Raw genomic sequence first — 25039 nt, forward strand, 5'->3', positions numbered from 1 at the left:
GACTTCTAACCTAGTATGAAAACTGGCTAGATAGGCAATTAACAATAATGTTCAACAGAATAAAATGTGCTTGGGAAACAGAAGTAAAGGGCGAAAAGGATATTAATTGAGAAACAAACTGGAAAGGTCTCATGGAGGATGTGACATTTGAATTAGTCCTTGAAAGATAATGGAAAATTCTTGGTAAGTGAAAAGGGCAAAGAAAGTATTCTGGGATGAAGAGATAGCACAAGCAAAGGCCCAGGAACTTGAAAGCACATGGCACATTAAAAACTGGCAGAAAAGGTTAGGATGGAGGAAGGTGTGGGCGATGAGGCTGGGAAGAAACCAGAAGGCTTTATAAAGTTTACACTTAATTTTTCAAGTAATGGGGATCCAGGGTTCATTTTTAAGAATGAAAAGACTTATGTTTGAGGAAGATAACTCTGTCAGTTTGTAAAATTAATAACCATAGTTTTCCTTAGCCAAAAAAAAGATAAAAGACATTAAAAGAATAACCACAAAGAATATCAGACACTGTTTTCACAATTCCCACACAGAAGTGTTAGGAATCAGAATGCAGACTGTCGATGAGCATGGAGGGTTTCCAGAGAGCTGCCACAAACCAACATTCAACAATGCAACCCAGGGAGACTCTATGACCATACAAAATCAACTTCCTATAGCCTATTTTAGCAACTTCTTTGTACTGACTAATCTTGTTGAATGGTGAATCATAAATTCAGCAAGAAACCTTGTCCTGGTGACCTCACTTATTTTAAGCCCACAGGAATATTCCCACCTCTACTGATTCCAAGTCTTTTTAGAAACATCATAATTGAAATAGCAGTCATTTTAGTTTAAGTCCCATATTTGGCTTTTTTTTTTTTAAGTGAAAGACCAGGAGGGAAAAAAGAAACCGAAACAGAGTAACATAAAACCCAGGATAAAGAAACTATATTGCCATGGTTTTTCTAGTCCTAAAGAAAATCTCTGCTTGAGACCTTCTCCTGAAGTACTCAGAACAAGAAAATACAAGCATAGGAATGGTACTAGGTCACCAGAGAGTAAGACCTATGGAAACAGAAGCTCGGTGACTATGGTGCTTGCCAAGCAGATGAAAATGTGGACACAGCCAGGGAGGGAAAGTAAGTTAGATTCTGACAGTTTGTTGAATTTCAAAGCTCTCTAGCCAATGCAAAAGATTTCTTTTAACATTTCTGATTTTTAAAAATTGCCACTACAGTTAATCCAGAAGTAGAGTTACAGGGCACACAGAAAATTTTCAGTGTTAAATAATTTCAACCATACCCATGTTTCATCCTGATCTTTTGTTACAGATCTGACTACTAATTAGCTCCAACACAACCATGAGTCAGGGTCAACTCTAATATGTCCTAAAAGAGACAGTTTTAGAGCTGGGCAGGACTGTGGAGATCATTTAACTGCCTTGTAGGTTTGTAAACCAAAGGCAACATTCGATAAGTGGTTTTTCCAAACTTACTTAATTAGAAGTAGAGTTAAGACACTTTTGAGTTCCATAAAATCTCACCTTCCTCTACAATGTGTCTTCATTTGTAGAGACAAGTGTGTGTTTGTATGTGTTTATAACCTATCTTTCAAATATATAACATATCTAACATTCACCATGTTCATTTTGTTGTTGTTCTTACCTAAAAGGTATGTGTATATTTGAATTGTAATTCTGTAATGTTAGGACTCTGCCTTCTCCACCCTATGGGAAATTCCTAGTACCTATGGTTGTATCAATATTCAGTGAGCAGCAGACAATGATGCAGAGGGGAAGAGGGTTAAGTATGGATACTAATCAAGAGTATGTCTTTTTAATTAAGGTGTGCTAGAACTAGAAATCAGCCATTTTGGTGGTGGATTAGGGCTCTCCCTCAAAGTAATTCCCAGTCAACAGCTGTCCAGGGCATGTCAGACACTGGGTTGTCAGTAAGGAAAGGAGCTTACCCTGAAGAAGTTTTACTCTCCACCACCTACCTGGAGGTTCTTTAGAAATAACTGCCTCTGCTACTACCTTGCCTGAGGTCTTTCCTCCCATCACTTTAGAACCTAACCTGTTGACCTTACTATCCAATTATTCTCAGGGAATGCAGACAGCAGTCATTACACTGGATTCAAGCCACACCCCCACTGACCTGCACAGACACCCTGGCAGCACCCTTCTTCAATGGGCCCAGGCAACATTCCTTCTTAATGAGTCAGCCTTGGGTCTGCCTGTGCCAGAGGCAACACAATCTCTAGAATGTATTCACAGGCCTCTAAGTAAGATGGCCCAAAGATGGGCCAAAACCCAAGGCCCTTATTCTATGCTTCCAAATCTGCGGGGTCAGTTCACTTCAGCTCTCTGTGTGGCTAATATTTAAGAGTGTGAAAGGCAAAGTTACAGTCTCTCTTTTGCATATTCACCAGTCCCCCAAAGAACTGTGATCAGTTCTGCGGTAGCCATGTATTTCAGTAAGTATTCTAAATGCAGGAGACAGTCCTTGCCTAGCTAGAGTGCTTTTGTGTGCCTCAGTTTCTCCTGTATTAATGTCTCCTATTTAATGTCCACAAGAATTGAATGTATATTACTATTAGCCCACATTTTATGGAAAAAATAAGTGAACAACAAAGATATTAAGAAACCTGTCTTATGTTGCCCCACTAGAAAGGACTAGAAGAAGGTTTGGAACTCTAGCAATCTAAGTTCAGAGTCAGTGTTTTTAGCTAAAATGCTATTTGTTTGATCAGAAGGTCTTCTTCAGACAGCAAAATAGCTGCTACCACCCACAGCTACCCGCTGCCCTCACTACACCAGAACAGAATCTGCTTTGTGCCCAAAGCATCATTTACCTTGATATGGCTCAAGAGCCAGTTGTTCATCATCAATGGTGGCAGAAGACACTGAGGTCCTACTTAATAAAGACCTCTGAACTTGTTATGGGAGGAAGAAGAGGGGATAATACAAAGTAGGAGAAGAAGAAGAGATGGACAAGGAGAAGGAAAGTCATTCCTGATACGTCTTTAAACTATTCAAAGTGAGATCAGAAAAAGACAGGATAAAAAATGAATATCAACTGGAGAAAATATAAGACCATGTAGTAATAAAGCCCATAAGAATGACAGAGCTGGACACAAAACCAAGTTGATCACATCAAAATAAATACATTTCACTAAATATCATTTCTTCTCAGGATCCCCCAGTCTCTCATTAAATTTTGTTAATTCTTAGAACAGCAGAAGTGGGAGATGATAAGATTATGAAACATTCTGGGATATAATATAAACATGTTTGAGGTGCCTGTGGAACAGTCCAACACAGATGTTAACCAAGCAGTTGGACATGGAAGTCTGCAGCTCAGGCTTGACTCAGAAGTAATGGGTCTTCATCTCCAGTTCTAGCCAAGATACTACACCACCTCCCTCGGTTTTTGGGATATGTCTCAGGGGAAACAAGGAGCCTCTCTTCAGTTTGTATGGCTAATTTTAAAGATTTTGAAATAAACTCTACCTAATGATATTAGCTGATTTTGACTAGTATGCACCAGATGTTGGCACATCTCTCCTCAAATGCTTGTGAGAACTAGTCACTGGAGAGGGTGATCATCCATGAATCTAGAACTTATCTTTATTCCCAGCCCAAGAATGACTGGCCATTGCTTGCTCCTGCACTTGACCTAGTGAGCAATAAAACATGACCTATCTTACTTGCTCACCAAAGCATGCCAGAAAAAATGGATCTGAAGCTCAGTATGTCCTTTGCTCAAGTTTGCTGATTCCTTTCGGATGTCTACTTTGTAGATGACCCAAAGTGTCCAGAATGTATTATACAAATACCTGCAAATGCCATTTGTTACAGTTTGTTTCAAAATACCACTCACTAGATCTATTTTAATATAAAGTTATAGGCAACTTTCTAAAAGTTTTTATTAGTGCATTATTCTTATACATAATAGTGGGGTTCATTTTGACACATTTATAAATTTATATAACATAATTGGCTCCATTTCAATTCCCACTACTTCCTCTTTCCCTCCCCTCCTCCCTCTCCCTTGACTTTTTTTTCAATTGAGAATTAAAGAATAATAATCATATTTGTCAAATACTCAAGGAAAAGTTCAGGACTTTAGAGAAGTAAGGTCTAGTTCTTGAATTTAAAGCTGAAGAATATCGGAAAAATAAAGTTGAAAATATGACATCCTTTTAATTTGGCTTATGCCAGGGTTTTAGAATGGTCAAGGAGACTTAGTGATAAAATTCTAATGAATTTTAAGAAACAAAAACACAGCTGAGGTTATTTTCTAATCAAAGAGTACACGTGTTACAGGCACCCAAGCAGTTAAAAGGCAAAGCCATCATTCTGCTAGATATGAATGGGACTTAGCAACTCAATTTTCCTCTACTATCTGATCAGTCACCATATCCTTGCTTTATAATTGCTTTATAATGTCCTTTTCCTTTTATTGCCAAGGTCATCCCCCTTGGCTAGATGTAAAGAAGACTGAGGAGAGGAGGAAAGAAATTACGAGTCATGAATTTGACTTGTAATTTATTTTTATCTATCTATCTATCTATCAATTTATTTTGAGGTGGGGTCTTGCAAACTGCCCAAGCTAGCCTCAAACTTATGATCCTAGTGCCTCAGCCTCCTGACTCACAGGGATTATAGGCATGCGCCACCATATCTGGCTAAGAAAGAATTTTAAAAGGATGAATTTGAACTATATGTGAAACTGCAGCACTGTGGCAGGGACAGCTCATTTCCTTAATATACATATTAAACTATACCCTTGCCTCGGGTTGCACTTACAAACTAATTTTATACATTATAATGTAAAATGTATCAATGGACTGCCAAGCAATGCTACAGATGAAAGTAACTATCAAACAATATAAAGTACACACATACACAGAAACCCCATTAATTGGGGGAGAAGCCATCCAAATTAAGGGTCAAGCAGAGTGATTAAAGAATCATCAGGAATAAAAATGGATAGTCTGTATAAATGAGGTTATCTTGAAGGAAAATGGAAAGATTTTTGTTAGGACTTACACAAGAGAAATTTCATGTGTAAGTACGTGAGTTTTACCTACACATGCACATGTATATGTATAAAATGTGAGGAGAAGTGAAATTCAAGGCCCTATAGCCTGAGGTCTGCACTGTCTACACTGTCTTCTCCCTCCTCTGTCCTCTATAGTCCCTGCCACTCACTCAGCTATAAAGTAAAGCAGATGTTTCCCCACAAACATTTCAGTTGACCATCTACCGTCGTTCATTACTAAGGAACTTCTTGAGTCTTCATTAGTGTCTGATGCCTTCAGCTAGAACAGAAGCACTGTGGGGGCTGAAACTGTGTTTTCTTCACAGGTCTTCAAATCCATCACAACACAAGGTTCAGCCCAATAGGTGTACCAATCAGCAGCTATTAATGTGAACACAAGTAACATACAATACTCAAAGGAAAATACATTAAATATGAGACTATTCTGATTTTAATGCACAAGATTAGAAAGGAAGAATTAATCATAGGTGTCTTTTTGCTAAATGCCTTTTAAGAAGATACTAGGACTGTTGACTAGAGGTAAGGTAAAATGCAAACGTAAATGGAAGAGAGAACTTCAATAAAGAAAGCCAGACGTGAATACTAGACAGTAACATTCTCCTGAAGCAGATGCAAGAGAGACAAAGGGAAAAAATTAACATTGTTCAATAAACTTCAAATATAAAAACATACCAGTATTTCCTTGGGCATCTTCTACCTTACTTGGAGAGGGCAACAGAAAAGGTGGCCTGGTGAAGGGAGGACCTGGAAGAGAAGGTTGCTGCTGCTGCTGCTGTTGCTGCAAAGGCATGGTTTTGAGGACCATGCGCCAGTCCACTTGGGTAATATCTGACCTTGATCGAGCATGCCCTGGCTTGAAAGTAGAAGTTTCATCCAATAAGTCATTCACAGAACGAGGTCTATCCCTTCGACGCTGACAGATATTGAAAAAATTAAAGGTTGATGCTTCCTTTTGTTCCATCCAGGAAAGATTATCTGGAGTTGTCCCTCTCTGGACCACAAACTGTTCTTTGGCAGGGAAGACATTTTGAGCTTTGGTTTCTATGAGCTTGCTCTTACAGTGGTCCCAGATCATGCCCCCCTTGCCCAGGGAGGCAACATTTCTCATAGCACCATTGTCTGTTATGTTACTGAGTACCTCATGTCCCACCAGTTCAGGGACTTCCTGAATCCCATAAACTTCTGCTTGCTGAACAGCCTTTTCTAGCTTGCTATCAAAAGTACTAAAGAAATCCTCAGTAACTTCTAATGCTGGGCTGATATCATCCACTTCCAAAGCTTCCATTTCACAGGTTCCAAGAGGCCTAGGCCTCCTAAGCTGGTTCAGGAAAGAGCTTCATGAACATTCATCCAACAAAGAGAGTTGCTTCAGCAATAGAGCTATGAAAACCACTGGAAGGAACCTTCGTTCAGTTGCCTAGAACAGGCCAAGCTCAAGAGTGATTGATGTTTTCCTGGTCATTGAAAACATTTGCTAGCTAACAGAGGTATAGGGAGAGAGGTGTTTCTTTGAGCTTATTCTTCAGTGAAATCTCTTGAAGACAACAGGTAGTGCTTGTCAAAGTAATGCAGTGGCAATTCTTGATTTCCTGGAATAAAATAAATAGGACAACATTGGTACATGGTTCAGAGTACTATAATACTATAATACTCAAATCTGCCCAATTACTTTTCAATCTTTACAACCCTTCCATGTACACAAAGTTCCACTGTCAGGAGGACACATTACTCCTTGCTTTGTACTAGAACTTACACAGAGCAGGATGGAATTCTTCATAAGGAGAAATAAGGCCAATAGCTTTTACTCACACAGAGAAACCTTTGAAAGTAGTTGTGAAAAGACTACCCTGGCAAAAGCTTTGATACATTGTCCTAAAATAGTAAGCAAAAGAGAGTAGCATTTCTGTGACTGGCCTTTATCATAATTAGTCTGAAAGTCCTAAATGCTTTACAAACCTTGAAAGCACTGATAATCTGCTGGGCTTAAAGGTGCAAGAGGGAAGTAGAGAAGGAAACTCTCTCTTTTTATCAAACCTGAATGTTATTGTGACTCTGGTGAGATTATATAATGCCCTATGATGACTCCAAGACTTCAGGATTCCTCCAGTCTTCTTGGAAACTGGTTTCAGGCTCCAAACTCCCTGAGGCTTCCAGGATTGGCCTCAGAGTACAGGTCTAGCCTGGGGGCGTCTATGGGTTAAGCACAGGCTTTAGTTGAGACCTCAAGCCTTGACCCCTTACAGCTCTGCCTGGGGAGAAAGAATCCTACAGGAAAACCAACTAACTCTGGGAAACACTAGATCTCCAAGATTAGGTTAAATAGAGCAGAACTTGACAATGATGCAATCTAATACAGTAGTACTATGCACATATGGCCATTTAAGTTTAAATTTAGTAAAATCAAAGTCTCTTGGTCACACTAGCCACATTTGCAAAACTGCACAACATTTGCATATACCTGTGTACCTTTACAAAAATCAAATACATAAACAAAACAGCTAGCCAAAGGTTTTTCTTTCACTGTGAATAAACAAGTAGAATTAGTCAATCAGTAACACCATTACATGTTGCTGCAAAGGTAGACAGACATGCTTTCCTTCCCAAAACGTGAAAATGTTTATGGCTAATTAATTTTTATCACTTAGGTTATTAAACAATTATATCAATAGCACTAATCTACATTGATTAACATATGTAAATGAAACTAGAATATATAAACCTTTGTTTTAGATTTATCAAGGATATGATTCACAGAAACTAGTTAACCTCTTGTAAAGTGATAATGACTATGATGAATTTACTTTTGTATATTTTTATATGAACTGTTAGTACTTCATAAAATTTTTCTAGATACAAAGAGGTTTTGTTGTTTTCCTTTTTGTTTTTTCCTTTTTTCCCCCCCAAGTCTAAAGTTAAGACTTTTGAATTGAGTAACAGGGTTTTAGTATTTCTGTAATTTTGAAACTTGGAATTTTTTCAATTGCATCTTATATACCAGAGACTATGAAAAAGAAATAAACAATCAATCTTAAAACTTCTAATTCTTTCTTTACCAGAAGTTCAAATGAATACAAAATATAAGATTCCCATTTTACAGAAGAGATACTAAGATACAGAGCATTAAGTTAATCCTAAAAGATTCCAGATACTCTTTTTTTCTTTTTTTTAACCTCATGTTTCAAATCCAATCTTTAAACCATGCTAGAGAGAAAATAAATACTTGCAAGGTAGGTGGGTTTTTAAAACTTTGTCAAAATATCTAGGAACACACTTTTTGTGCTCTCTGCTTGGGTATTCACAGGCTGGTTAGAAGCAAGTAACTGCTGATGGCCAGCACTGAGGCCTTGGAAGTCTTGTATCACACATGGCAACACCACAGACTGTTAAACAGGAAGCAGCCTTGGAAATCATCCTTTCAACCCCAGCCTTTCACAGAAGAGGACACTGAGGCCCAGAGAGATTAAGAGGTCCCGTGAGTGGTACTGTGTTAATTCCTAAACAGGGAAACATGTTCTCACCTCAGGTCTTTAACTATTCCCCCAAATACCAACATGGCCAACTCTCTCTTAAAGTGATTATTCATGTCTCCTTCTCAATGAGGCTTGCCCCTTGAGTATTCTATTTAAATCTAAAACATCTCCATACTGAACTCTTTCCTCCACCCCAAGTGATGTTGAGGAGCAAATCCATAGCTCTGCTAGGCAACTTCTCTACACTGAACTACATCCCCAGCTCTGCCCTGGATTCTTGATCTCACTTACTCTGCATTTTTTTTCTGTTGTTGTTTTTATAAATTTTTCATCTTGAAAGAGTTTTAGATCTGCAGAATTATTACAAATATATTAGAGCGTCGTTATATACCTCACACCCAGTTTCCTTTATATAACATCTTACATTGGTATGGCGCATTTGTACAATAAATGAACCAATAGTGACACATTAGAATTAACTAAAACCCATACTTTATTTCAATTCTCTCAATTTCACCTAATGTCCTTTTTTTGTTCCAGAATCCTATACAGGACAACACATGACATTTAGTTGTCATGTATCTTTAGCCTTCTCTTGGCTGTGACAGTTTCTGAGACTTTGCTTGTTTTTGAGGACCTTGCAGTTTTGAGGAAAACTGGTAAGATATCTTATAGAATGTCTGCCTTGTGGGATCAATTTGATGTTTTTCTCATGATTAGACCAGAGCTATGTTTTGGAGAGGAAGACCGCAGAGTGAAGCGCCATTCTCATCATATATCATGATGACATATTATCAACGTGACTATTACTACTGTTCATGTTAACCTTGATCACCTGGCTTGAGGTGCCCTTTTTCCTTAAGCATTTACCACCTTATATTTCCATCATATCACTTAATTTACTTACTTACTATTTAGTGTTTTTCTCTCCCCACAAAAACATAAGCTCTACAAGTCCATGAATGTAAGCTCATTTTCTTCACCAAGGTATCCCAAGTATACAGAACAGTGTCTGGCACACATGTAAAGGCATTAAATAGATGACACACACTTTGTTATTCCTTTGCATGGCACTCATGACCTTTCCTGGACTATCCCCCCACCCTACTGCCACCTCACTGTTCTACTCCTCTGTGCTTTTGTTCAGGTTGGAGAATCTTTTCTATTTGCCCAGGCTCTCCTGGCACTCTGGGTTTGCCATATTGTACTGAAATGATGGGACAATTTCTCTAGACCCCACTCTGAGCTCTGTGCAGGCACAGAGCCTTATTCATCCTCCCACACAATCTGTTTTCATCCCTTGGGCTCGGTTTTCCAAACTTCTTCATTTTGTTTTGTTTTTGCTATCAGGCATCATCTTTTCCTGGGCTCTATTGCCCTTAAATAGAGTTTAGTCTCTGTAATTGAATACCTCTTACTAGCCTGGCTTATTTGGTTTTGAATCAGCTAATTAAAAAAAATAACAACATATTCAGACAGGTTAAAATATTAAGTGATCCTTCCTCTGACAAAGTGAACATCAGTGTGTGGGTACAGGGTGGTGTGCATCAATGCAAAGCTGATGGTGTGCATCAATGCAAAGGGGCCAATTGAACTGTGTTCTAAATTTGGCTCAACCAAACACTTGCTGGGTAGCCTCTGGCAAACCTTTTAACCTCTGGGTGCCTAACTCAACTACCTGTTTCCAACAAAGTTGCTAATATCAAATTGCTTTGCATGTGGATCATTCACTAGGTAGCTATTCTAGTATGCCTTTAAAAATGCAAATTGCAATATAAGTATGGAGCACTCCATTGGATTTGACTCAACAACCATGTGCTCTTGATTTCTCCCTAGATTCATCTGCCTGAGGAAGCAAAGTCAGCAACTGGCTTCTTATAGAACACTACTTCTCAGCCAAATCAGTGACCTATAGATATTTTATCTTATATTTATATAGAATACCCTTTCTATAAAGGGAAATATATCTCCTGTTTAATATAGTTGAGAAACTGAGGTCCATCTGTCCACACAGTAATAAAAGAGCTCAACCCCAAGAATCCCAAGCATGTATCAAAATGTAACTGCATAGGAAATCAGCTTACTGCTATTTTCTAACAAGACAATCTTCCTTACATGCTCAGAAGGCATGGCTAATTAACAGGATGAATACAGCATCCCTCCCACACAGAGGTGGAGCAGACAGCCCTCCCACACAGAAATGCCATGTTCTCCTGAGCTCACTGGCAAAAACGCTGACTTCTTTCCTTGACCAAATGACTTGTAATGAGAATTTAATGAATGCTGGAGGTATCTGAGGCCATGTAGTTTTAGAAGCAGCTGGACTGGACAGAAAAAAAGCAGTGCCAAAGATACCTATGATAACTTGTTTCTGCTAATCCTTTTTCAAAAATTAGAACAAAGGGTGGTCACAGGGCAGTCAGCACTCATGGTTCTCACATTCTTTACTTCGATTAAAGTTGTGGTTGACTAAGAAATTTCTGAGATGCATAACATGATGGTCCCACCAAAAGAGGATCTGACTTTAGTAATATGACCTCTCTGGACCATGAGGTTATGATTTTTCATGGTGTTTTGTCATAAAGACAATGTAAGTATACTAATGGTGCACAGCCATGCCACAAGCAGATTAGGAAGTGGTGCTGGAGCAGACCTCATATAAAGAGCTCAGGGGGTTTTCAGATGAGATGGACAACTAGAAACACAGATGGCATCCCACTTTTATACATTTAGAGGAAACACTAAATGGCTGTAGTGTATTCAAATTCCAACAAATGGTAAGACTATTGCTATGCTATTTTTTTGAACATCCCATTCATTCAAATAATTTATATAGTATTTTTTCCTGTTCTAAATGTAATAAGTACTCATAGAAATTCTGGAAAATTCTGACAAATATGGAAAAGAAAAATCAGTCATAATATCATGACTCAGGGAAAGCAAACTAACAGCGATTTTTTAGCCAGTATTAAATTGGAATCAAGATTACATATATAGTTTGGTCACACTGTCTCTTTAAATACATGCTCCAAAAGTGAACAGCAAGAAATGCTAATGAAGAAGAAGAGGAGAAAGAAGAAGAGGAGGAAGAAGAAGGAAAAGAGAGCAAGTAAGCCTGCCACTGGCCAGCCCCAGGGACACCTTACTACTGGCATAAGACCCCACTCCATTGAACTTCTCTTTCACAGCTATCTAGTGACCTCATTTTTATATAGCCACTACAGTTTTTCAAAGTTCTTACTATCTTTGACACTGTTAATGAACCCTCCTTAAAAGTTTCCTCCCAGAGTTTCATGGGCACTATAGTCGTAGGTTTCCTCTTCTTTCTACTCACTCAGTCTTAATCTCTGTATTCCTCCTTTTATTGCTGCTCTCCTAATGAAATGTGGGCATTGCCTGAGCTCTCTTCTCTAAAGCTGAAGCTACATGTTCTCCTTAAGTCAATGAAACCAAAAGTGCAATTTCAATAATGACTTCTATATTCATGTCACCCAAATTTCTACCATCAGCCTCAATCTCAGACCTGGCATGTGGCCCTGTGTTCCCAATTATTTGTAGGGCATTTCTATTTGCCCTCCTTCATGGCAAAATTAAACCTAATGTGTCTAAAATCACCCTCAATTATTTATTCAGTAAATAATTGCTGAGTGACCACTATGGGATGGGTACTGGGGAAACAGCAACAAAAACAAAAAGTTCAAAGAAACTTCCATTAATGATAAGGTTCAAATCTTCAACCTGGCATTCTAGGCCATCCTCAACCCTGGTTCAGCTTGCCTGTCCAACTTTGCACTTCTCTTTTTCTCCCAACTGGAATGATAATGCTAACTTTTATGCTTTTCCAACTCTAAGCCTTTGCCAGCAGTTATCACTGAGCTTCCCTGCCCCACTTCCACCTACTAAAATTCTATCCACTCCTCAAGGCCCAGCTCAAACACCAACTCTTCTGCAAACTTTTTTTTTCTTTTTTTACTCCTGATTCTAAAATGATCTCTTCTTTTTTAAAACTGCCATAGAATATCTTAGTACCACCTCCACAACATACATTCATGCCCTATCCTCTTTCTGAGATAATGATGATGATAACCATATTTATCAAAATCCTATTTTGGTCCAGGTATGTGGCATGATACTTTATATCTCTAAGTGTCAGGACGTGTAAATGTGGGCACTGTGATTCCCACTTTACAAATGAGGAAACCAAGACTTAACTGGGGCTACCTTGACTAAGGTCACACACTTATCCTACTGAATTTACAGCAACTTGAGAGCAGCAATTCAGCTCTATTCTATTTTTATAACCCTCACTGGGCCTAAAACTGTGGCTAGTACATAATGAATATTCAGTAAATATTTGTTGAATAAATAATTGGATAGAGAGCATAAAGAACAAAATTTTCAGAGCATGAAATCTGTAAAGATATATAAAGATATGTAAAAGTATAGTTTTCTGGCAAAGGTATATTTGAATTCTTTGCAAGTTCGCTTAAGTAAAAGTTGACATACTTTCTAAGACATTATATTGATTCAAGCTTTTAATTTTTTTCTTAGTAGAAAAAGCTTCCTAGCTATTAAAACCAGGATTGAAAAATAATATAACAAAAGTCAGGTGGCAAAGACTACACTTAGACCTTTCATAGAAACAAAAGCAGCTATTACAGAACTTAGAAATTATTTTGTGACCCACTACAATATCAGGCAACTTGGTGGGTCTCATTTGCCAGTAACATAAAACTCCAGCTCTTTTGACTGGGGTAATAAGATGTTCCCTTTGAAATAACTTCAATCAATTCAAAGCCTTTTTCAATACATCTCAGCACATGTTTATTGTTTTCCACCTGCAAATTCATTGAGATATTTGATGCCCCAAGATGTTTTCCCAAAAACCAAGCTAAAATAAGCATGGTTTTTCAAATCTCAGGCTGCTTTGCTACCAAAAGCAGCAGTGTTATTACAACCCTATGTCAACCACTGAATTGGAAAACCAAAAGCTTCTGGTTGGGAAGCCCATTTCCATAAAACCACTAGTACTCCAATGTGTCCTGCTCTTAGAAAACAAAACACACAGAAACAAAGTTCAGTTATGTAGACTAAAAATGCAGACTGATGTTTCCATCTCTCTCTGCCTCCCTGGAAGGGAATGGTAAGTTCAAAGCAAACAGGGGAAACCTCATCCTACGACCAGGGTGAAAAAGGTGAAAACTTCCATTGTAAAAACCACATTTCTAGACTGCAACAGAAATAACTAGCTGGGTGTACCTAAGTACCACTGGAGCCAAGTTAGCTGGCACAGGGTGAATGTGTGACAGACCACAACCGGGAATATAACAAGAAGGTGCAGTGAGAACCCAAGATCTGAGCTCCCCTAAAAGAGTTAGGGAAGTAGCTTCAGATTTAAAGATATCTATCAGCCCATGTAACTACTTAGAGTCTTCTACTTGAACCAGGAAAATGGGTTTCTGTTTCCAAAACCAATACAGGATTGAATTTCATTCACTTTTCTCATGTAACCCCTCAAAGTTAACCTATGGGAAAATCACTTGGTTTTACTGAGAATACTCATTTTTCACAGGCATGCTTTAGAGTGTGGTTTATAAAGTGCTTGATAAGCTTCTTAATAAATACTTGTAGTAATCTCAAAAGAGAGAGGTAGGTAAAGTAATAGGACTATTTCAAAGATGATGAAAGAGAGACCAAGATGATTCATCTATTGTCGGTAAAGGCCCATGGGGAAGAAAAAGAAGTTCTTGAAATCCCTGTCTAATTACTGAGTCTTGTGGGCCACCCAAGTTCAATTATTTTTTAAATCACCTTAAATCTCATAGGCGCCCTGGTGATAGAACAGGGAGTAAGTAGGTTGAACCCAACACATGAGCTGCCCAGGCTAATACTGAGTTTGTTCAGTGGGACAAAGGTGTGGCAATGGGCAAAACAAAATTTTTAACACCAGGAGAGGGTCCATGTCCCAGCACTGTCTTCTAAGATGAATGACATCCAGCAAGTCAGGCCAATTCAGAGCTTGTTGGCCCTCCGGTGTAAAATGGAAATCCTGCCAACACTTGCTCCCATCTTCCTTAGAGAGTTGAGAAGCACAAATGTAGGTCATGCATGTGGAAGTTCTTTGCAAAATCTAAAATAATTATTATTTTTGTTAGAAGTGAGCTGATTCCTAAATATACAACTATTCTTACTCAACAAGTATTTACAAAGGATGGATCAGGTACCCAAACATTACTTAAATACTAGAGACACAAAACACAGCTCCTGCCCTTGAAGTAATTAATAGCTAGTGGGGAATAGACACAAAAACAAATATAAAAAGGGCCTTAGCAGGCTGGGGCTATGGCTCAGCAATAGCTCACTTGCCTGTCACGTGTGAGGCAATGGGTTCAATTCTCAGCACCACATATAAATAAATAAAAATAAATTTAAAAATTAAAAAATAAATAAATATAAAAATTTTAAAAAGTGCCTCAGCAAAAGTATACAAAAGGTGTTATGGGGAGACAAAACTACTAATCAAAGGAAAAGAAAGAGAATTAAGTGACAATGATATGTAAACAGAGATAATCTCAGAGAAAAACAAAGGAAACATACAAACAAAGCCAATCATACCTGATCTAGAAATGAAGCTCCTTCTGACATGAAGCTGTCAGCCTATAGTAACAGCTTCCAGGGTCTCATCAAAGAGTGAGCTCTACATGAGCAAACACACAGAAGGCAAGAATGTAAAGACCTTCTTCACGTACTACTCAAGTGTTTCTGACCTATAGAAACATTCCTGTCCAACAGAAGGCCTTTGCTGGTGACTGAGATGTCATGGGAAATGATTCACTTTTTGTTGACTTTAACTTCTTAGGTTACTGTAGCTGATTAGCAGAAGGAAGAATACTTACAATTTTAACCATTAGCTTATGGGTTAGCACATATTCACAAAATCACTTCCTATAGGCACTTAACAGTGAATGCACATGAAAATTAAAGGATTTTTTTTTTCTTTTCTCTGCTTCACTTGAACCTGCTAAAAAGTAAGATTGGATCTTTGTCAAATGGCAGCCCAAGAATACCAAACCAATGATCAGGTCCAAAAAGGTGACTCAACTCTAGTTTGAAACAATAAACTCTGTCTGCCATGGTGATAGGCTACATCCATCACCCCTGGTTACTTTTGTACTTAATCTGTGACAATGACCTTAGCTACTTATCAGCCTATGACCAATTTAGTCAGGAAGCAAGCAAGGCTGGCAAATGCAGACAAAACACTGTCTTTGACCCTAAATGATAAGGCAAAATAACAGAATGAGTCTTTCTTATTTAACTATGTTCAATATGCAGGCCAGAAAAATCTTCCCATCATATAGGACATAGGGAAAGTTTTAAAAGTATGAAAGAAAAGAATAGTAGGACCAATATTTTTACCCAAATCTGGGCTTAAATATCTTCTATTAAGGATCATTATCATTAGTGTACAATGGATTTTTACAAAACAACTCTGCAATGTGTGAATATTTGGGAGTTGAATTTTAGGGTTCTAATCTACATTTTCTTGATTGTTTTAACCTGACATTATGATAACAAGCATATAAATAGCTGCCCATGATTAGGGACTACTAACTAGAACTATACTAATGTCCTGCAGAGGCTCCCTCTGATATGGATGGTCATGTGTTAGAAGTGGAATGATGTACTTAATCAAATGGTTAAAAATAAAATCAAGGTAATTCTTATAGCTCCGAAGCCAAGACCAGATTAAATAATAATTAAGTAATAGTTATTAAACTTTTTAAAGGTTAAAAGGTGTATAGTTATTTAACTTTTTAAAGGTTGAAATTATTTAACTCATTAAAAGGCAGACATTATATAAAGCCCTTTACCTACACGGTGTTGTTAAATCCTCACTTCACAACAACACTATTTAGAGAGCTGTTATTATTATTACCACTTCACAGACAAGGAGATTGAGATGTAAGGAGATGAAGCAACTTGTCTAAGGAGCAAGGTTTCTAATCACTGTGCCTAAAATACACACACAGTCTATATGACAATTCAAAAAAAATTAATTATCCTAAAATAATATGCTGACATTTTACACACATAGTGCTTCAAATTTTAGGGTCAAACACCAGCCACTTTAACATTTATTTTTAAATCTTTCTATTTGTTAATCCCATGATTTAGGGAGTTCATTGATAAATATCATCTTTTTCACCCAGGGAAATAGTTGATATTTAATTTACCAAAAAAAAAAAAAATCACTTGTAAGTTCTTTAAGGGAATGGTAGATGAGAAGCCCCTGAACAGAGTTAAAAAGTTGTTCTCTATCTAAATAACTAAACTCAATTCTCTTTTGACCTTGGACACATTACTTGGAATGTTTGCAAGGGTATAATAACTATTACTTCATTTAGGCCAAACAAGAGCTTTTGCAAATGTTTACATAGTCCTAATTGCCTGAACCTTTTACTAATGTTTCCCTAAGACATCATTTTTCATTTAGCCAATAAATAGAAACACTTGTAAAAATGTTTGCTTAAAAGAACTTGCAAACAAATGTTTCTGTCAAAAGAATTACAGAGAAATATTTTCAAATTGGATGTTACTATAGATAATTCAAACATTTTAACTATTAAGACATATTCAAATAAATTACCTCCTTCTAACGCCAACTTGACTTTAAGGGGTGACAAATATCAAGACACATAGGATTCAAACAAAACTTAAAAATTGGCCCACAATCTTCAGTCTTACTTTAAATCTACTAAAAGATAATAATGCCACACTACAATGAAAATACAGACATCATATATAACCTTTTGGTGAAAGACAACTACTTTTGGACCATAAGATCTTGAATTAGAAGACCTGAGTCTCAATCTTCTATGCACCACCACCAGAAGTGTGATTCTGTGAAAGCCACTGGAACCTGGATTTCACTTACTTTGTCTACAAAGTAGGGTGAATAAAGATACCTGCCTCACTTTCAAATGTGGTTTTGGAGCACAAGTCATATAACATAATGTAGTGCTTGATGAACTCCAAATCAGGCCAAAGGATGCCCACAGGTGTCTGTCTGATACCAAGGAAAAGGTCACCACATCTCTTTGATCTTCTCCCATTTAAAACCAACACAAAGTCACAGAGTAGTGACAGCAATCAGTTTTAAAAGCTCTATGATAGGTTTTAACCTATTCAAGGGTGCCTCCTGCCTTGTCCAAGCCAGCAGGAGTTGATCTGCCTCCATTTTTTTGGTGGCCCTGCAATGGAGGAATTCAGTGGGGCAAGCGTTGTATTACTTAAAAGGAACAGATCTTTTCAAATAACAGCACAAAAATAAACCCCTTTCTTGCTTCCCAAGCTCTTCCACACTGAGGATACATTCCCTCTCCTCTCTTCTTTGTCTAAGTTTCTGGAAGAAACTCATTCTTTATTCTTGCAGACTCCATTTCTCACCACCCATTTGTTCTCCCCCCAGAAGCAGTCGGTTCTGCTCCAGCTGAAATTTCACAGGCAAAGGGCACCAATATTTTCTGTTACTAAATCCAGGTTCTCCCTTCGCATCTCACTAACCACTGGGCATGTGGCCTACAGAGCACCCACTCTATTGCTCTCAACCCCCAACCTACTATGGAATTTCTCCATCTCTAGCTGCTCCTCTCACTCCCCTCTATGCCAATGTCATAAATGTGAGTATTCTTGTTATACCTATAATCCTCTTATCTGTTCCTCTTCTGCCCTCCCTGAGTGATCTCCAATCCACACAGCAAAGGAGGAACAGATCACTCTCTGAGCGCTAGACCCACATAAGCAAATGCCTTCTGTAGGTTCCCTAATTCTTGATGTGCACAAAACCAAACTCCTCATCTGCCCTTCAAACCTGTCCCTTGTCCCAGCATTTTTGAGAGTGAAGGATATCATTATCTGCCCCCAAAAGATGAATATCAGCCTTGGTCCTTGCAGCTAGCTCTCTCACCTACAATTACTCCACCTCAGCAACTCACATGAATTCTACCTCCACGATACCTGCCAGATCTATCCATTTTCCCCACCCCTGATGCCTTGGTGTAGTCATCACCATCCAGTTGTCTTCCCTTCAGTCTTAATCTTCCTCTTACTCATTTGCCACACTGCAATCAAAGTGGGCTTTCTACAAGGGCTTCTGGGTAAACCATCTACTTCTTAACATGACCGGAAAAGGCTCATAGCCACTCTCCTTCCTGGGCTTATGTCTTGATTCTCCCTTCGAAATACTACTTTGTCTCCAGCCATGAGGAATTTAGAAACTAGGGGCTGGGATTGTGGCTCAGTGGTAGAGCGCTTGCCTAGCATGTGTGAGGCACTGGATTTGATCCTCAGCACTGCATATAAATAAATACATACAAATAAATACATAAAAAGTATGTCCATCTACAACTAAAAAAAAATTTTAAGAATTTACAAACTATAATTTTCTACATGCTTCTTAACTATCCTGTTTTGCCTGCCTTGAAATGCTTTTTCCCGCCACCATCATCTTCATCCCTTTACCACTACTGTTCCCTCCCTAAGCATACCTTTCCCCCACCCCCACCTGCAAACTAATTTTTAATTCAGCCTTCAGGTCTTTGCTGAGGAATCATGTCTCTGAACCTCCCAGGTTCATTTTGAACAGGCCTCCTATACTCTTCCACAGTACCCTGACTTCCTCCATTAGAATGCTTCTTATATTATTCAAAAAATGGTCAGTTCTATCTCCACCAAAGACTATACGATTCATGAAGGCAAGGACTATGCCTGTCATGTTCAAGGCTGTATTCCCAGCTCTAAGTACAGTGCCACGACATAAAGTAAATGTTCAATTCTCATTTGTTGAATCAGTGAATAAATAGACCCCTGAAGGTAGCAGAAAAATTGTTCTGGAAAACTGAAGTCCTGGTAAACACATGGGAAGAGATCATTTAGCTAATTTCCTAGACATGAAAACTGCTGATTACATCTCTGATGTTTTCTAACCCATAATATATGTTCCCCATTCTGTGACTGAAGATCAACATTTAAAATCACATCTACAGACCACAAAGTGAAGTGAATAATTAACAATTTCCCAATTAGATAAATGTCTGCAAGTGAACTGGATAATGCTGAACAGCATAGCTTTACTTTGAATGGAATTATAAGTTGGCTACACTAATCAAGCTAATTAGATAAATAAATCTCTACCATACTCATAAATGTGGCATATAATTGGGTAATCCGATTTGAAACATGTAACTCCAATTAACAATTAATCAGAGTATGAAAAACAAATGAAATGTTAATGGAAACAGCATGTGTAACATCTCAATGCAATGGCCTCTATATTTTGATTTTGGTTTTTGCTCATAACTCATCCTGCCATCAAGATTAATTACACTTTTTGGCCAAATAAAGCTTTCACTCTCTTGTCGGTTGGAAGGTAAATTACATGAGATTTTCAGTGTTTATTATGATCCAGAATACCCAACAAAATGAGAGCAAACAGTGTGTGGACTTTATTACTGATGGTCATTTTTATCACATTCTTAATCATTACCAGTAATGTTCATGAAATCATTTGGCTTGCACCAAAAGCTAAAAAACAGTTCAAGTCTTTATGAATCAAATCCCAAATCTGCTCCTCAAGTAAATAATAATAACAACAAAAGCAATTCCTTGCTAGATATCCCCCCATACCTCTTCTTTTAAAGGGTTAACATTCCCCATGAAGCAAATCAGCATCTGGCTAGCAGCCAATGGGCCAGCAGACACTTTTCCTACTTCTCTAGGGGTATGGAAGCATAGGGTGAAGTGAAAATAGAAACGAAGCCAACAGGAAAATAAAAGTGGGAGCAGCAGTAGCCAAGCACTTCTGGAAACTGTCTAGAGATGGAGAACTCTAAAATCTCTGCCCAAATGACCTATTAAAATCAGGTCTTCTGAAAGTAGAGATTAGAGTAGTAACCATCTATCTGCCTGCTTCTGAAATAGGGAAACAAATGACTTCAAGACTTCCAAAAGCATACAAACCACAGTTAGAGTATGTTAAGTCTCTGATAAATATTCAATAAATATTAGCTTTGGATGTTTCTAATGCAGATTATACTGGTCTATGTCCAGCTTGGTTTCTCAGTCCTAATGTGCAAAGCTCTTTCTTTTTGACAAATGGTCACATAATTTCTCATAGTTCTTTGTTTTTCCTTTATATAAGTAAACTTGATCCATAACCTAAAGCCTAAATCTATTAATCTTGGGGGGGGGAGGACTTTTAATAAAAATTCAGCCATGTGCCTTCTTTTTCTATTGCTTTTACATGATACTAGGTGATCTTTCCACCACAAAGGTTTCAATGATTATATAACAAGAAATATTATCCAACTTTATTTTTAATCTTTCCAATAATATTTATTGCTTCCTGCCTCATATTACTTTCTAAAAAGGTCAATTTCTGCCACATATTTATGAATTTTACTATCCTCATAATTTGACTGCACAATGTTTTAGATTCATTGTGTTCCCCACAATATAGACAGGTTTTTAAATAGCTTATTGACTTCCATGATTATAAAAAAAGTGCCACAAGTATATTGTTCAGCATCTTGAAAACACAGAAGAATAAAAGGCAAAATAAGCAATGCTTAGTCAACACTGCACCATTTTAGCCTTTTCAGTCCTTCCCTATAGATTTATTTATTTATTCGTTCATTCTGGGGATCTTGAACACAAGGTCACTGTACTACTAAGCTACATCTCCAGTCCCATTTTGAGACAGGGTCTCACTAAGTTGCTGAGGGTCTTGTTAACTGCTGAAGCTGGCCTGGAACTTGTGATCCTCCTGCCTCTGCCTTCTGAGTCACGGAGATTACAGGCATGAGCCACGACATCCAGCACCTATAGATATTCTTTTTTTGTGGGGGGTTACCTGGGATTGAACTCAGGGGCATTCACACACTGAACCATATCCCCAGCCCAATTTTATATCTTATTTAGAGACAGGGTCTTTAATGTCTATATAATACTATATTTTCTATGATACCATAGTAACTGTTCTCCTATTATTGGATATTTAGGTTACTGCCAATACTTTTCTAAACAAGGCTATACTGAGCATCTTTGAATATTAACCTTTAAAATATTCCTCATTAGGTTTCCAGAAAAGGAATGTTAGCAGAGGTCAAAGTTAGGAGCATTATTGGGGCTCTTCATAACTTAGCCAAGGTGCTTTTCAGAAAGGTCATAATAATTGTGTGCTTCTCAAAGTATTTGAGAATGTCTACTCCATTGAACCCTTACTGAAATGGGGAATGAGAACTTGTAGAAATTATGCTAATTGGAGAGCTGGGAAAATGGTACCTTGCTATATTTTCAATTTTCTTTGATTAATGGAAAGAAAATGTTTTTATATATTTATTGGCTTTTGATTTTCTCTTCTATGAACAGTATGTTCGCCTGCTGTCACTATAATGAAATACCTGTGATAATCAATTTATAAAGAGAAATGGTTTAATTTGGCTCATAGTTTTTGAAGTTTCAGTATATTATTAGCCCCATTTTATTTGGGCCTGTGGTGAGGCAGCACATCATAGTCAGAATGCCTCGTAGAGCAAAATCATTTACATCATGAGCCTAGGAACAAAAAGAACAAGTAAGTATCTGGAACCCCACAATCTCCTTTGGAGACATGCCCCCCAAAATCTAATGGCCTCCCACTAGGCCCCACCTGTAAAAGGTTCCATTACTTCCTAATAGCACCAACCTGGGGACCAAGTCTTTAATACATGGGCCTTTGGGGGATATTCAGATCCAAACATGAGTAGTTAGTCTCTTCATTTCTTTTGCCATTTTTCTGTTGGAGTCTGTTTTAGCTTTCTACTGCTGCATAATACATTTCCACAAACTAAGTAGTTCAAACAACATCCATTTATTATCTCACAGTTCCTAAAATCAGAAGTTTGGATAGGTCGGGCTGGGTTCTCTGCTAAGGGTCTCTCTTATAAATCAAGGTGTTGGCCACACTAAACTGGGCTTTTATCTAGAAACTCTGGTAAAGAATCCTGTTTCAAGCTCATTTGTGTTGTTGAAAGAAATCAGTGCCCGTGGCCTTTCTGTGGGTCCCACTTCTAAGCTGGTTGTCAGATGAGGGCCACCCCCTCAGTAATTCCAGACTTTCTAAATTCCTAAAGGCTGCCTGAATTCTTTCTCAACTATACAGTTCCATCTTTAAAACAGCAACAACATGCTAAGCTTCTCATTCTTCAAATCTCTCAGATTTCCCAGCCAGAGAAAGCCCTCCACTTGTGATTAGATTAGGCCACCTAGGAAATCTACTCATTTTATACTCAACTGTGCCATATAGCAGAATACAATCAAGGGAGTGATATCTTATATGCACAGGTTCCAAGGATTAGGGACAACAACTTTGATGGAGAGGCATTTTTAGAATTGTGCCTGCCCCAGAGTCTTAGGTGTTGTTTCATATAATTTATTTGTACTCCTTATGATGAATCCCAATTGCATGCATCCACTAAATAAATTCATCTTCCTGATGACTACTTGGAAGTTGCACTTTCACAATGGCAAAGGCAACTGTGGATGGGATACTGTGTGTCAATAAAGATCTTGAGGGCCTAACTTTGTCAACTGTGATTTTTTTTTTTACTATGGTAAAATAATTATAACATGAAATTTACCACTTAAACATTTCTAAGAATATCATTCAGTTAAGTACATTCACATTGTTGTACAGTCTCCAAAACTCTTTTCATCTTGCAAAAGTGAAACTCAATACCCATTAAAGAACAACTCCCCATTCTCTCCCTCCCCCAGCCCTTGGTAATCACCATTCTACATTTCAACAGGGGTATGTATTTACTTTATATATTTATTAACAAATATGTACATAGTAATTACTATATACTAGGCCCTGTTCTAAGCACTTTAAAAAATTAACTTAATCCCCATAAAAACTCTAGTGAAGTCAGTATAGTTATTATTTCTATTTTACAGATACAAACACAGCAAAGCTAAGTAAACTGCCCAAGTTACACAAGTAGGAAGTGATCAAGCAGAAATTTAAACTGAAGTAGTCTGACTTTATATAGTTCTTGCTATGAACCATGACATCATGATAATAGTCATTGTAAAAATAAACTCAACAGGCATTAATATTATTTCTTGGTGCGTGATTTTAAAAGATGTCTCTATGTGCAATTTAACCTAATATTTGTCTCAAGGTGACACATGTCTATTGACCTTTTAGAGACAATATATGTAGCCTGGTCTCTGTTAAGGCATTTTCTTGAAGTTAATGAGACAAACACTACTTAGTATTTTAAGAAAACCAATTATAATTTACATGTGATGTTTTATAATAACATATCTTAAAAATACAAATCACAATACACTGTGATTATTGAAATTTTAAAATATGGGGGAAATAACTATTTCCCTTTAACTTCTTCCAATGAGAAAAAAAATAAAAAGAGGAAAAATACCTTCCAAATAAGTTTACAACCGCATGGCTCCACCTCAGTTTAACCAAGTAAATTTAAACTGATTTTACTTTGCGAGCTATATACATAAAAAGCAGTCTCAATTTGTCATCCAGTAGTATTTCTCGGTAGTAATTTATTTTATTTAAGAAGTGGGCCTGAGATTTCCCTATGTTGATTTTTTTTAGCTTAGTAATCCTTTCATAGAAGACCAGCCCATGCTTGTCATCAGTCATGTGGTGTCATTTACTATACATTTAAAATGGGCAGAGTCGTCAGAAAGAGCAATCCTTGTGTTCTCGGGGTGGCCTGGCTTGATGTGACTAAAAGCTCTGCTGAGACTTGGTTTCCATGACCCCTGGAGAGAGGGGACCAAAAGCAACGCACAGAGCAAGACCGCCTACATCAACTACTTTCGACTCAGATATTTACCTGATTCACACCAAAAAAAAAAAAAAAAAATGAGCAACAGAGCATCACGTAATCTCCCTTCACTCTTTATCCATTGCCATGGAGTGCAGTCTCCGGCACGAAAAAAAAAAACGTTGTGCGGAGAAGAAACAGCAACATCACCGCTACCCCGGGGAGCTGCTCGGTCTTTACCACGCTGTCATCCCCATCCCTGGCCCTCCCCGTTTCCGGTAGGCAGCACAGAAGCAAGCGGATGCTCACCGGGTGGCTCGTCTCCCTTCAGCGGCGGGGCCTGCAGCCTACTGTTGGCGGGGTCCCGGCCTGGGCAGCCCGCCCGCCGCACGGTGACAGCCGGTCCGGCCGCTGACCATCCCAGCCCGGCTCTGTTTACAAGCGGCTGCTCGCGGTCCCACTCCCAAATGCTTCCCCCGGAGGCCCGGCAGCCAGGCCCCGACACACAAGGTTCCAGGCCGCGAAGACTGACCGGGCGGGAAGCGCCCTACCGCACTCCCCGGGGCATCCTTATCTCTTTACTTTCAAATACACCGTTTTTTTTTTTTTTTTTTTTTTTTTTTTTATCACATACATTGTAAAAGCAGTGGCGCGTGCCGCAGAGTCTCCT

At 38.2% G+C, this 25039-nt stretch overlaps 1 protein-coding gene across 1 annotated transcript in view; it reads right to left on the minus strand.

The window, feature by feature from the left end:
* Plekhm3 (pleckstrin homology domain containing M3) overlaps positions 1–24779 on the minus strand; it is a 176677-nt gene extending 151898 nt beyond the window's left edge. The window contains exons 1-2 of the mRNA XM_026394591.2: positions 24679–24779; positions 5727–6643 (exon numbers count right to left, since the gene is read on the minus strand). Coding sequence (XP_026250376.2) covers positions 5727–6339 — 613 coding nt within the window. The 5' untranslated portion in view covers positions 6340–6643; positions 24679–24779. The remainder of the gene's footprint in view (positions 1–5726; positions 6644–24678) is intronic.
* Positions 24780–25039: the final 260 nt, after the last annotated feature.

Source organism: Urocitellus parryii, chromosome 1 (assembly GCF_045843805.1).
Source record: "Urocitellus parryii isolate mUroPar1 chromosome 1, mUroPar1.hap1, whole genome shotgun sequence".
Taxonomy (NCBI): domain Eukaryota; kingdom Metazoa; phylum Chordata; class Mammalia; order Rodentia; family Sciuridae; genus Urocitellus; species Urocitellus parryii.